The 11636-nt window shown below is 39.2% G+C and overlaps 2 protein-coding genes and 1 long non-coding RNA gene across 3 annotated transcripts; 1 reads left to right on the plus strand and 2 right to left on the minus strand.

The window, feature by feature from the left end:
- Window positions 1-24: 24 nt before the first annotated feature.
- mespaa (mesoderm posterior aa) lies at window positions 25-1245 on the minus strand. Its single transcript, XM_026180481.2, has 2 exons — window positions 440-1245; window positions 25-299 (listed from the first exon to the last, which is right to left on the minus strand). Exons 1-2 carry the CDS (start codon window positions 1103-1105, stop codon window positions 213-215), a joined length of 753 nt encoding a protein of 250 aa, XP_026036266.1. The 5' UTR covers window positions 1106-1245; the 3' UTR covers window positions 25-212.
- Window positions 1246-1389: 144 nt separating this feature from the next.
- LOC145429812 (uncharacterized) lies at window positions 1390-4613 on the plus strand. Its single transcript, XR_013910148.1, has 2 exons — window positions 1390-1830; window positions 3924-4613. It is a non-coding gene; the product is annotated as an uncharacterized LOC145429812 (long non-coding RNA).
- A 1451-nt stretch (window positions 4614-6064) lies between these two features.
- On the minus strand, window positions 6065-7337 carry mespba (mesoderm posterior ba). The gene is made up of 2 exons (XM_026170982.2): window positions 6445-7337; window positions 6065-6338 (listed from the first exon to the last, which is right to left on the minus strand). Exons 1-2 carry the CDS (start codon window positions 7195-7197, stop codon window positions 6285-6287), a joined length of 807 nt encoding a protein of 268 aa, XP_026026767.1. The 5' UTR covers window positions 7198-7337; the 3' UTR covers window positions 6065-6284.
- Window positions 7338-11636: the final 4299 nt, after the last annotated feature.

Below are 11636 nucleotides of genomic sequence, written 5' to 3' on the forward strand. Positions count from 1 at the left end.
CACCAATAAGCCAAGAAGCAAGGATTAATTTGATAAATAATGTTTATTCTGCTCACAATATGAAAGTTCAATAAATACAAAGATCTATATACAAAAATAAAACGTTAGAATACATATTTTGTTAAAATTAACAAAAGAAAAACAGAGGTTTTGTGCATAAATCTTGTCATTGTTGCAATGAAAAGGGTTCAGTGGATTGATCACCACATCTCTCAACACAGTCCAGAGAAGGTGACATTTTGGTTTTGTTGCTGTAGCATCCAGTACTGCTCGCTATTCAAGCAAACTCCACCTGGAACCTGACAACAGAAGACAGTTTTTTTTTTATTAGAAACTCATTTAGCTTTAACATTTTGGAATGTAATCAAAAATTGTGCTGCAAATCTTTATAGAAAATATTTTTTCAATAATATATGTTATGTTTATTATATTAACATACCTGATATGAATTCTGCAGAAAGGGCTGCTGGGCTTTGCTCATGGTGTTACAGCTTGGCTCTTCGGGACTGTAACTGGCTGCTGGCTGACCCAGGAAATTGTTGAAGGTTTGGGTATGCTCCACTGAGTTTGAGGATTTCTTCTGCTCCAGCACTTCCTCGCTGAGGCCCAGTTGGGCTGACAGGAAAGAGATGTAGCGAATGGTGAGGCGCAGAATCTCAATCTTGGTCAGAGTCTGGCTGGCTGGTGCCACTGAATGTGGGAGGTATGATCTGAGGTGATGCAGAGCCTTGGTCAAATCCCTCATCCTCAGCTTCTCCCTCTCGCTGGCAGTCTGGCGCTTTTTACCCGGGTACCTGGATCTGGACTTCTTTGTTGCAGAAGAGGATTTGGAGCAGAGTGGAGTCTGGTGAGTGAGATGAGGTGCTGCAGGGGTATTAAAGATTAAGCAGTCCAAGGGATCTTGTTCACTTCCAAATGTTAGGAGGGAAGTAGGGGAGAAGCAGAAGGAGTCCACAGAGGAAGTAGGAGACAGGCTGTTGCCAGTGCTGCTGTAACCAGCGTCTGAGGCAGGATCAGAAGCCAGAGATTTTTCTAACAGAGATTCGCAGTCAAAGAGGAAAGAGTTCTCCTGGAGTGGGAGAGGAGAAAAGTAGGATACCTCCATTGTGGCTGCTGTAGGCTCTTCTTTGAGAAGTCAGCTGTTAGTATGTTGCTGGTAAGGCAGGCAGAGGATACTGAGGAGGTACATGGAGGCTGCTCCATATATGTGGTGGGAGGTGTGAGGTTGCACCTCTGACAGCCACCTCTGGTCCTGAGAAACTCTGGGACCACAGATGACACCTAGGCTAGGGGGTCCCATGGGAATCTGGCATGCTTCAGCACAAGGTGTAACCTGGCAACTTGCGTGGTCATTATAAACTCTACAGGTTCACACTATATGCTCCCACAGCCTGGGAACATGACCCTGGCACGACTGGGGTTGTACCTGGGTCACAAGTTCTTCTTTGAATCTTAGAATTTTATTAAAAAACCCAAAGGCACCGATTGGAAGCAGCAAATGTGTATGTTACCAAAAGCGCATCTCAATTTCTCCACAAAAGGAAAAATGTTCACTTGCAGCATTTCTGCTTCATGGATGCTCACTGAATGACCATTCAAAATATGATCCTACTTTAAAAAAAATGCTGATGATGTAGCTGTTGTGTGTATTACTAACTGTTTTTAGTTCTGGCATGTGGTAACAGAGGTCAGGCTGGAAGAAGTGTGTCTGGGCAGCTGTGAGGTGTGAGGATTTTGCACCTTGAGCTGTTTGGACAGCAGCAGTACTCAGTGCTTCTGGAAGGTAAAACTGTGGATCGTCAAGAAGTAATGCCAAGACAATAAAAACAGGTATGATATTATTGTGGATATTTTTTTTCATGTTGCTGTGCAGTATATATCTGAAATTCATCTTAATTATGCTCAATAACACCTATAACTACAAACACATAATATTCACGCAATCACATCCCTTCACTAATTGCCCATTGGTGGGTTTGTTTTCACTCATGAACCATGGATCTGAGTCCTGAGCAGTGTTCCCACAAACCAGCGCGTCACATTTGTCTCCTTTTCTGCAGCAGAGGTGAAACCTATGTCTAGGAAGTGCGAACCCGTTTCGCACAGCACCCACCAACAAACTTCCCCAAGAAAAACAGCCACCTTAATTCAAAGAAAACACTTTTTTTTATATTTACATTTGAATGTTTTTTGTTTTGTACATATTTCTGATGTTGCCTATTGAATAATGTGTTTGAGAACTTGGTCAACTTTGGTTATTTTGAAACTTGATTTGATTTTTTTAAATTAATTAAGCTTCAAAGGGTTTTAGGAGACACTAAGCTAGTCAGCTCACTTAAACATTGCAGTCTTTTGTGCTTAAGAAGGTTCCTAATGAGGGAACAATAAAGTATCAAAGTGACAGCCACAATATGAGTTGGACATCTGATCTAGATGAACAGAGTGTCGGTATTTATTCATTCCAGAAGAAAAGCGAATAATGCCATCCCACAATCCAAAGCAAGACACCATCACAACATCACTGGCAGGAGTTGTAGTGTTTCACATAAATTACTGTTGTGTTTTCCATCTTATTTTATCATTCGCTGAAGTGTGGATATATTTCGAACTCCCAAAAACTGGGTAAACTATGAATGCTATATTAATGTGATCATATCTGCTTAGAAATAAAGTTTCTGAGCTATACTGAAATGAGAGACATTAAAGTCCACAGCTGGAAGAAGGAATAAGTCCGGGAGAGGACTTCCGTGACGCTGTAACAACTGGTTATACCACTGTTATATATTTATGATTTCTCTGGATAATATTTTTCCTCATTCACCAACACAATAAGTACAGACAGGTGCATAATAAATTAGTGCCAAAATTATGTTTACATGCCTTCTGTTTTCTTTTCTTTGTAGAACAATTGTACAACTGTACTTTAGTTGTAGCAAAACTATACTGACAGACCGTTCAGTTCAGTTCAGTTCAGTTATTAACATGATAAAACAATGATCTTTAAATTTCAGTTTGTAGTTTTGTGTTATGAATCCTATCCTGTCCTTATTGTTGTGGAATATAGCACAATACTTGGGATTTCGTGTAGAAGATTTCATTGAATTTTTGAAAAGTTCCATTGAAACAAAATCTACGTGGTGGCCATGGTGGTGATGAAATCAGTGACTCAGTAATCAAATAACAAAGACAAGACAAAAACACTTCAGGACAACGTTCATAATGACAACATTCAAAAGAGGGGAAGCACTACAGGTTGGCACAAGTAAAATTGCATACAGAGTCTGTAAAAACACACACATACCGGCAAATGCACATGTGAAGATAATGTTGGCACAGTTGCAACCTTAAATTTTAGATGTACTTTTTACAGTTCACCCTCAGAACAGTGCAATTTCATTACAGCACGTTACATTAAGCATTTTAAATTTCTGTTGATTGGGGCTGACCTTTTTTTCTCTAAGTCCTCATGAATTTTTATTTGTTATTGAGGAAAAGACAAGGGACATAGTGTAAGCAACTAAAGACTACAGTGACCTTTGACCCTGTGCCACGAGTCACCGTTAAAAACAACATTGCATTTATGTCTTGATGCATGCTCAGTCATCCAGTTAAGTAAATCTCCAAAAGTTGATTCTGTTCATCTGGACGTAGCATTTTCAGTGGGAGAAACGTTGCATTTATATATGTTTGGATTTATATATGTTTTATTATTCATTCATGTGTTTCTGTTACATATCGAATGAACTACCAGCTGGTCCAGTGCTCTTGTTACATACAAATTACTTTTTTAGCACAAGCACACAAAGGTGCTATATATATATGTATATGTATATATATATATAATTTTTCTTTTGACAGGACTTGCTTCAACTCTGTATTCACATTTTATTCATTAATTTCTTTTTCATTTTGAACTTCTGCAGATTTTCCCCGGCTGTCAACTGTCTTCTTCCCTCCCAGGCCGGTGATAAAGAGGATCTTCCTTCTCTTAATCCACATTAGCTCTGATGTTGTTTACTCACATGTAATGAGTGAATAATCAGCACAGCGGTGCTAACCCTTTCATCCCAAACCCTTTTAGCCCAGAGTTTATTAACTCTACCACGATGAAAGACCTCAGTGAGAATATTAGGCTTTGTGTTAGGCTTACTGCTCGCATATCAAATGAAGCACATGTAGGTGGCAAATGAAACACTGGGGCCTAATTCTCCAGCCTGATATGCAGATCCACTATTCTCTATGAATATTAAAGTGTTCTCGGTGGGCTTAGCAGGTAATTAGGGCATGAGGAGAAAGAAAAGGGAAAGAGCAGGGAGGGATCCTAGTCTAGACTCAGTGGTGCCAGGAACCTCTCTGTGTTTGCAGTGCCCCATTAACAAAGATACACTAAAAGAAAACTAGATAACCAGTCACAGAGACTGATCTCTGACATGTTGTGGAGATTCTTCAAGTACTTTAGCCTCCCAACAGAGATATTTTTAAGAGGCTTCTGGAAAGGCTAGTTTCCAGGGTATATGTGTGTGTTTGCACTAAAGAAAGATGACTGAACTTGTAATATTCAAATGAAATTTTTATTTTTCTCATTTATGTGAAATAAACAAAAACAACTGTTATTCAAATATAAGGCCAGGCAGTTTCATATAGAAAGAACTTTTGTACACACAGACGTTGTGCGGGGAAATTAAAGCAAAGTTTAAAAAATGAAATCAAAACAGCACAATTCAAACTTACACCACTACAGTCTGGTGTTCATAACCTAAAAAATGATGACAGAGCGATACAAGAGCAAAAGTAAATAAGATATGAAGATAACATGATTCAATTTGAAGATGACGGCTAAAATAATAAAAGAGAAATAAATCCATATGAAAAGTAATGATTATTTATGGATTGTCATCTACTGGAAGATGTGAGTGGCTGTTATGGAAATCATTTTCTTTTTATGTTATTGATATTTTTGCAAAACTAGTTAAGGCTATAAATGCCATTCAATGTGGCACAGTTCACGTAACATACTTATCCCTATAAAAATATAAGTTAAATTAATTTTTGCAGCCAGCTGGAGCCTTCCCAGGTGGCTTAGGGTAAACCTGGGCAGGTTGCCAGTCTGTCACAGGGGCAACGCAGACAGACAGACAAACATGCATGTTTTTAGACTATGGGGGGAAGCTGGAGTACCTGTACATGACTTTCTATGTTTCTATAATGCTATATATGAGTTATATTTGCTAATGGCAAATATCTACTATGTTATAATACCTAAAAAGCCTACAGATAACATTTAATAAAAGTAATAAAAACTTAACCATAACCATAATAAAAACTTGTTAAATATTAAAAAACAAAACAAAACTGAAATGAAACAAACAAATCCTGAACCCAAATGAATGTAAGCTCAACCAGTGCTATAATATAATATAATATAATATAATATAATATAATATAATATAATATAATATAATGTACCCCGCCTTTCGCCCTATGACAGCTGGGATAGGCTCCAGCGCCCCCCGCGACCCTCAAAAGGATAAGCGGAAGCAAATGGATGGATGGATAATATAATATAATATAAAAATTCCCATCTAAAATTATTTTTTAAGGTCTGTGAAATATTATATATTTTATTACCAGCTGGTCCAGTGCTCTTGTTACATACAATATATATATATATATATATATATATATATATATATATATATATATATATACATGTTCCTTTCAAAGTATTACAGCTACAAATGAGTGTGGGAGATGGGCTCTTCTCCTCTGTATTTGTTACCAGCAGAGGGCGCCCTCTGGTAAATCCCCAGAGCTCCATGCTGCTTTACATGTTTAATATAGTTTCTCAGTACTAAATTATACAAGAATGAACACAAAATATAACCACAAACATACATGTTTGTTTTTTATTGTCAAAAGTGCGCTCACTTATATTTTATTTAGCTGTGTGTTATTGCAGTCTTTCCTTTTTCACATGTGCACACCTCATCCATGCACATGAAATGTGAATGAAAGAAACTGACTGGCGTATTGTGCAAGAGAAGCTTCGAATCCGGACAAGATATTTTATATTTAAATGGTTTATTATAAATAGTGGTATACAGAAATAGAAAAATAACTGTTAGTCATATCAATATTTACATGGAATTTTTCAGAGGAGAAAATAAATAAAAGATAGAATTAGAATGATTATTTCAAATAAATAACTTGATTCACAGTGAGGCAGTAAACACAGTAAAGTTTGTTGTCTTTTTCTGCTGAGGATCACACAGAGATTGGAGCGTTCAACCCCAATACTCCCTTGGAACCAGCGGGGTGCAGAAGTCTTTGCCACACATCTGTTTTGAAGAAAGTGGAAGATATATTAGTATTAGAAACATGCAAAAAAAATTGTTGTACAAACAGTGAATTCTGAATTATGTGACTGATTTAATATTCACAAACCTGACAGGAAGGCTGTGGCACTGGAGGCGACTGTAGGATACCGTCCATGCTCATATCTCTCTGGGGAGCTTCATTGTATGGTCTGTGGTGCTGATCCACTCCAATACTACAATTCCCAGAATGCAGCACAGTATTCTGGCTATGACATGGTTTTGGGTACAGGCTGCTCTGGATCAGATTCTGGCTCTGCATCTGAGTCACTTGTCCTCCTGTGGAAGCACTCTGGAAGTAGCTGAGGATGTCAGTGGATGACGTGTCACTGACTGAGGTGTCTGCTCGTTCCCTCCTCTGAAACAGCACCTCTTCGCTGAGGCCCAGCTGGGATGACAGGTAGGAGATGTAGCGGATGGTGAGTCGGAGGGTTTCTATCTTCGTCAGATTTTGTCCGGCAGGTGCCACTGAAGGTGGGAGGTAGGACCTGAGGTGATGTAGAGCCTTAGTCAGATCCCTCATCCTTAATTTCTCCTTTTCGCTGGCGCTCTCCCTCTGCTTGCTCCGGATCCGAGTGGGCCTCCCAGTCCTGCGCCCACGTCCGGACAAGGAGCACGGTGAGGACTTGAGGCTTTGGGAATAACCGGTTTTGGCTCCCTTGGGAGTACACTGTGGGAGCTGCTGGTAGCCAGGAGAGAGGCTGGAGTCCATGGAGTGGACAGGAGAAAGTGTCTCTGGGGAGGAGATGCTGGAGAGGTCCGAGTCGGAGAACCACTGGTACTGCAGACTGTAGTCAAGGTGAGGAACTGAGGAGGTATCCATGTTGTGTTTAAGGGTCTCAACAGTGTGACCGGAGAGACTGGAAAGCTTTAAGTGCTCCTCAGCTCTGCTCCAGTGCTTTATAAGCCCAGGCCAGGCCACAGAGGTGCGAAGTGACACCTTCACAGATTCTCACAATCACTGTCTAAGCAGAGGCTACTGCCCCTGAACACACACACACACACACACACATCATGAGTGGGACCCTGTCTCTGTACCTCTCCCTCTGGTTCTCCCTCTTCTCTGAATCTGGGAAAGCCCAGAGCTACAGCAGTCGACGTGTGAATTTTGACTCCTTCTGAAAACAATAAACAGATTTTGGTTTTTTGGCTTTTTGTCCCTGCAGCAGGCCTGATGCATTTTGCACATGTTTAAGGGATTTGTTTGGAATAATCTCATTTCTCTTTCTTACATTCACTTGCTAACAAACACACACACGCACAAGCAAACATGCGAAAAGGTCAGCGCACTCAACAATATGACAGAAGAGTGTGAAGAAGACATACACTGCAGAAATAAAGCAATGATATACGATACAGAAAAACCTGCCTGTATGCTGACTTAACCACAGTTTTTTACATTGGCTCCTGAAGATGGATGTTATGTGCATATGTACTTCACACTAATCTGCAAAAGTACCAAGAAAAGTCAACGTTTACTATAAATTAGAAGTATGTGGAACTTAATCAGGATTCTGATCCATTATCAGCAAATATCTATCAACGAGCTAAATTTCAACAGCTGCATGACAGATAGTACTAAAGATAGATAGTATTAAAACAATAACATTTTCTAAATCTGATTCAACATCAGAGTTATTATAGTACTGATATTATAGTTTCCACTTAGCTTTCCATTTCCATTTTCAATTCTCGGTTAGGGTTTCCAAAGTTGGGTTCTTCTTTAGTTACAGTTTGGCAGTAACATGCAAGATTTACATTCAGAACAGGTTTTTATAATGCAAACACTTAAACATGTATTTCAGCAACCAAGCAATATGTTGCATGAGGCTGTAAACCCCGACACCCTGTGCGATCAGCTCTTAAATTCTTCTATGAAGTGCAGTTTATGCCTAAATGCATGTTTTATGGATTTAAACCAATTGAGGCAAGCCCAGATATTAGACTGCTCCTATTATCAGAATCAGAATCAGAATCAGAATACTTTATTGATCCCTGGGGGAAATTATTTTATCTGATTCATTTTGACGTCAGATGTAGCAGGGTTTGAATTGGGTATAAATATTGTTTATGTCTTAAAACACAACACTAATGAATGACATTAAGTAAAAGATTAAAAGCTGGCATGCAGAATGAAAACGCTAAATCGAGAGTCTGGGATTGTGTGTTGTTTTAATCATGTGTGGCATGTATTTGAACAGTGGGTGTGCTGCTTCAACAGGTCTTTGCCTTTCCTCACCTCTCTCTAGCCTTGAACCTGACAGCGTCCTCTATTCTTCACTTCATCTCCTTCATTTTGCATCCCACCATTTCTCACCTGTGTGATCATTTTATTGTCACAGCAAATCAGGCGTGAGCGCCAATCCTCTTCTGTCTTTACCTCAATCGGTGAACTGAAACCGCTGCTCTTGTTTTTATGTGCTTCAAGGAAGAAAAGTTATGTCCTGAATGGCTAAAATGCAAATATAATGAGGTTTAATGGAGCCTAATGAACCTCTGTTATCCAGTTAAAGCTGAGGTGTGATTATTTCACACTCATGGGAACTGATGAGTCTGAAGGCGTCACTTCACACCTCAGCAGTGAGAACCAGGAATGCTGGAAAATATAGTCGCTGGTAACCTCTCTGTGTCCCCAGTCTTTCTGTGTTTTCCCTGGAAAAGGCTCGGTATTAAAGGAACAGTTCACCCCAAAATTCCCTTTAAGTGTTCTATTTTTTCCTCTGGTCTGTAATTTCCATTATTTTTGATGTGAGTTGTCAAGTTTTTGAGAGATTATACTTGATTTATGGTGCTAAAAGTACCAAATTAAGACATTTGAAAAACTAAACAGAATTTATCTTTCCGTAAATTTTGGCTAATGTACTTAGAATAATACACACATACTGTGAACAGTTTCTCGTACGAACTATTGTCTTTCCACTACACATCACCAACCAAGAGATGGGTGAGACCCACAAACTCTCTACACATACAGATACATGGCTTTTTCTTCAAGGATAAGGCTGGTAGAAATAATTCCTGCATTAAATGGCTCACAGTAAGTTTGTGGATGTTTAACTAAAGGAAGATTTTTGGAAAGAGACATTTATTTTTATGTGTTTGTACACTTTAAGCAAGGCCAGGTGAGCACAGTTTAGTTCCAATATATTCAAAGAGAAGGCAAACATTTCCCCAGTTCATATCTCCCAAAGGGGAGACCGGTGTGCCTTCTGTCCCCTTAAATAAAAACGATTGCCCTACTGAGGGCTTTTTATGGGGTAGATTTAGAACATAACAGAGATGATAAATTTCCCATTTTAGTGAAAAACTAAAGTTTTAAATTTTGCATTCGTGTCTTAAAAAAATATGGCATCTTAAATCTGAAACCTATTCCAAATAATAAAACATTCAGGCTTTATTCGAGTGTACAACTTCACTAAAAAAAACAACATGACATGTTTACTGATTGTCTGTGAATGCTGAGTCTGTGCATTTATGCTTTTTCACAGCATTTTCCAGTTGGATGCATCCCCTTTTCTGAGCTAGGAGGCAATTTGTCTTTCCTGTCTGTGTTGGACTGTCTGCTCTTTATTAAATCATCTATTAAACATCAAAGCTGTCATAAATCCAAACCCTGTTCAACACAGCAGTTAATTCTGTTCTTTCCAGTTGGCTTTGTGTCAATGGTGTATTCTCCTTGATGGAGAACTGGCATGCTGTAAAGCAGGTAATTAAATAAATACATGTTTGTAGACAGTGTCCTCCAGTTGGGAGCACATTCAGTTGTTCTGACTAGAAAACTGACGAGCTGGAAGCTCCAGAAGGCTTAAATATGACAGATAAAAGGACATAAGTGTATAATATGATACTGTTGTGGCCTGAGCTCTGAAAGTGATGGATAGGTATGTGCTATGTCAGGCTGCGGGCAGAGTGAACTGGGTTTGAACCCGCTGATCGACCCTGCCAGTCACTCTGAGCAAGGTGAGGCTGTGGGAGCCTGGCTGAGAGTTTGGCACCTCTGGGTGGATGCCCACCCACAGAAGGCTCAGAGGCTGGGCTGCCTGCCACCTGTCTGTGCCTCCCTCAACCCCACCACGACCTCCAGGGTGTTCCCTCTGCTTGGACTAAAAGCTAGTTTGACATCATTTATAACATCATTCTTTGGATATTCTGGTAGTGACATAGCAAATAAAAATTTTTAAAAAAAGATAAGAGATATGAAATTTGATGAATCACTGTAGAACACAGTAGAAATCAAACATATTATACATGCATGCATAGCAAAATAGTTTGCATAACTACGTTATTTTGACTTTTATCTCATTGATGTGAAACTCATTTCAGGAGCAACAGTAAAAGAAAACTTTATAGCAAATATATCACTGTGCACAACTCTGTAGTTCACGACTATTATGGCTCTCAAGGGTTTTAGATAATTCAGGTTCTCTTGATACTCAGATACACAATTTCAGGGTTAGGTTAGTCTTACTGTGATTTCTCCTTCACTGTGAAACACCAAATATCTTCAAGAAAGATTAAATTGCACAATATCATTGGACTGATAGAGGATAGGTTTGGTTTTGGGGGGAATTTTGTTGTTGTCGTTCTTGTTTGTAGAGATGTTAGACATGTTCAAACCTAAAAACAAATCCCAGGGCCTGCTACAGTTTCCAGTTTAAAATAGGTTTCCTCGAAACAGTCTGCAAGAATATGCAATGGATGTTGCTCTATAAGCAGAAACATGAGTATCAGCTATCGCAATGGCAGTGCACACAATTCACTTGGGTGACAGAACAAAAACATTTTGCTAAATTTGGTCAAGGCTAAAAGCCTTTTTTAAAAATTCCAAGAATCACTGCATTAGCTAAATTGCAGATCAATTGCGAAGGTTCTGGGTGTCAGGCCGCATGTTTCACAATCATGGTCTACACTACACTGCAAGTCAGTCCTCCCAAGTATAAATTAATATTATAAGAGTAACTACTTATCTGTGGTGTCTACAACTATCCATGTGGACATCCACAAGGCATTATAAACCTAGATTTACACTTTTTGCTACTGTGGGCATGTGGGGGTTTGCTTGGGTCTGAATGACATACTGTACATTTTGTCATTATAGGGTGCACTCATGGTTCTGTGTGGACACCCATGTAGCTGCAATGCAAGGGCGCCAAAGGAGTAAATGAGTCCTACAAAGAGACTAGAAAATGATGATGATGACTGAGGATGAAGAACTCTAATGTGCCGAAAAAATGTCAGTCTGTTTTTTTCTTCAAGAGCCAC

The sequence above is a fragment of the Astatotilapia calliptera genome, chromosome 1 (genome assembly GCF_964374335.1).
Source record: "Astatotilapia calliptera chromosome 1, fAstCal68.1, whole genome shotgun sequence".
Classification (NCBI taxonomy): Eukaryota; Metazoa; Chordata; class Actinopteri; order Cichliformes; family Cichlidae; genus Astatotilapia; species Astatotilapia calliptera.

What these genes read in the sequence shown, in the direction of transcription:
- mespaa (XM_026180481.2), bottom strand. Translation starts at nt 1,105, where the DNA reads ATGGAGGTATCCTACTTTTCTCCTCTCCCACTCCAGGAGAACTCTTTC. An exon ending in TTCTGCAGAATTCATATCAG is followed by an intron (nt 300 to 439) that starts GTATGTTAATAT and finishes TTCTGTTGTCAG; the next exon opens with GTTCCAGGTGGAGTTTGCTT.
- mespba (XM_026170982.2), bottom strand. Translation starts at nt 7,197, where the DNA reads ATGGATACCTCCTCAGTTCCTCACCTTGACTACAGTCTGCAGTACCAG. An exon ending in TGCCACAGCCTTCCTGTCAG is followed by an intron (nt 6,339 to 6,444) that starts GTTTGTGAATAT and finishes TCTTCAAAACAG; the next exon opens with ATGTGTGGCAAAGACTTCTG.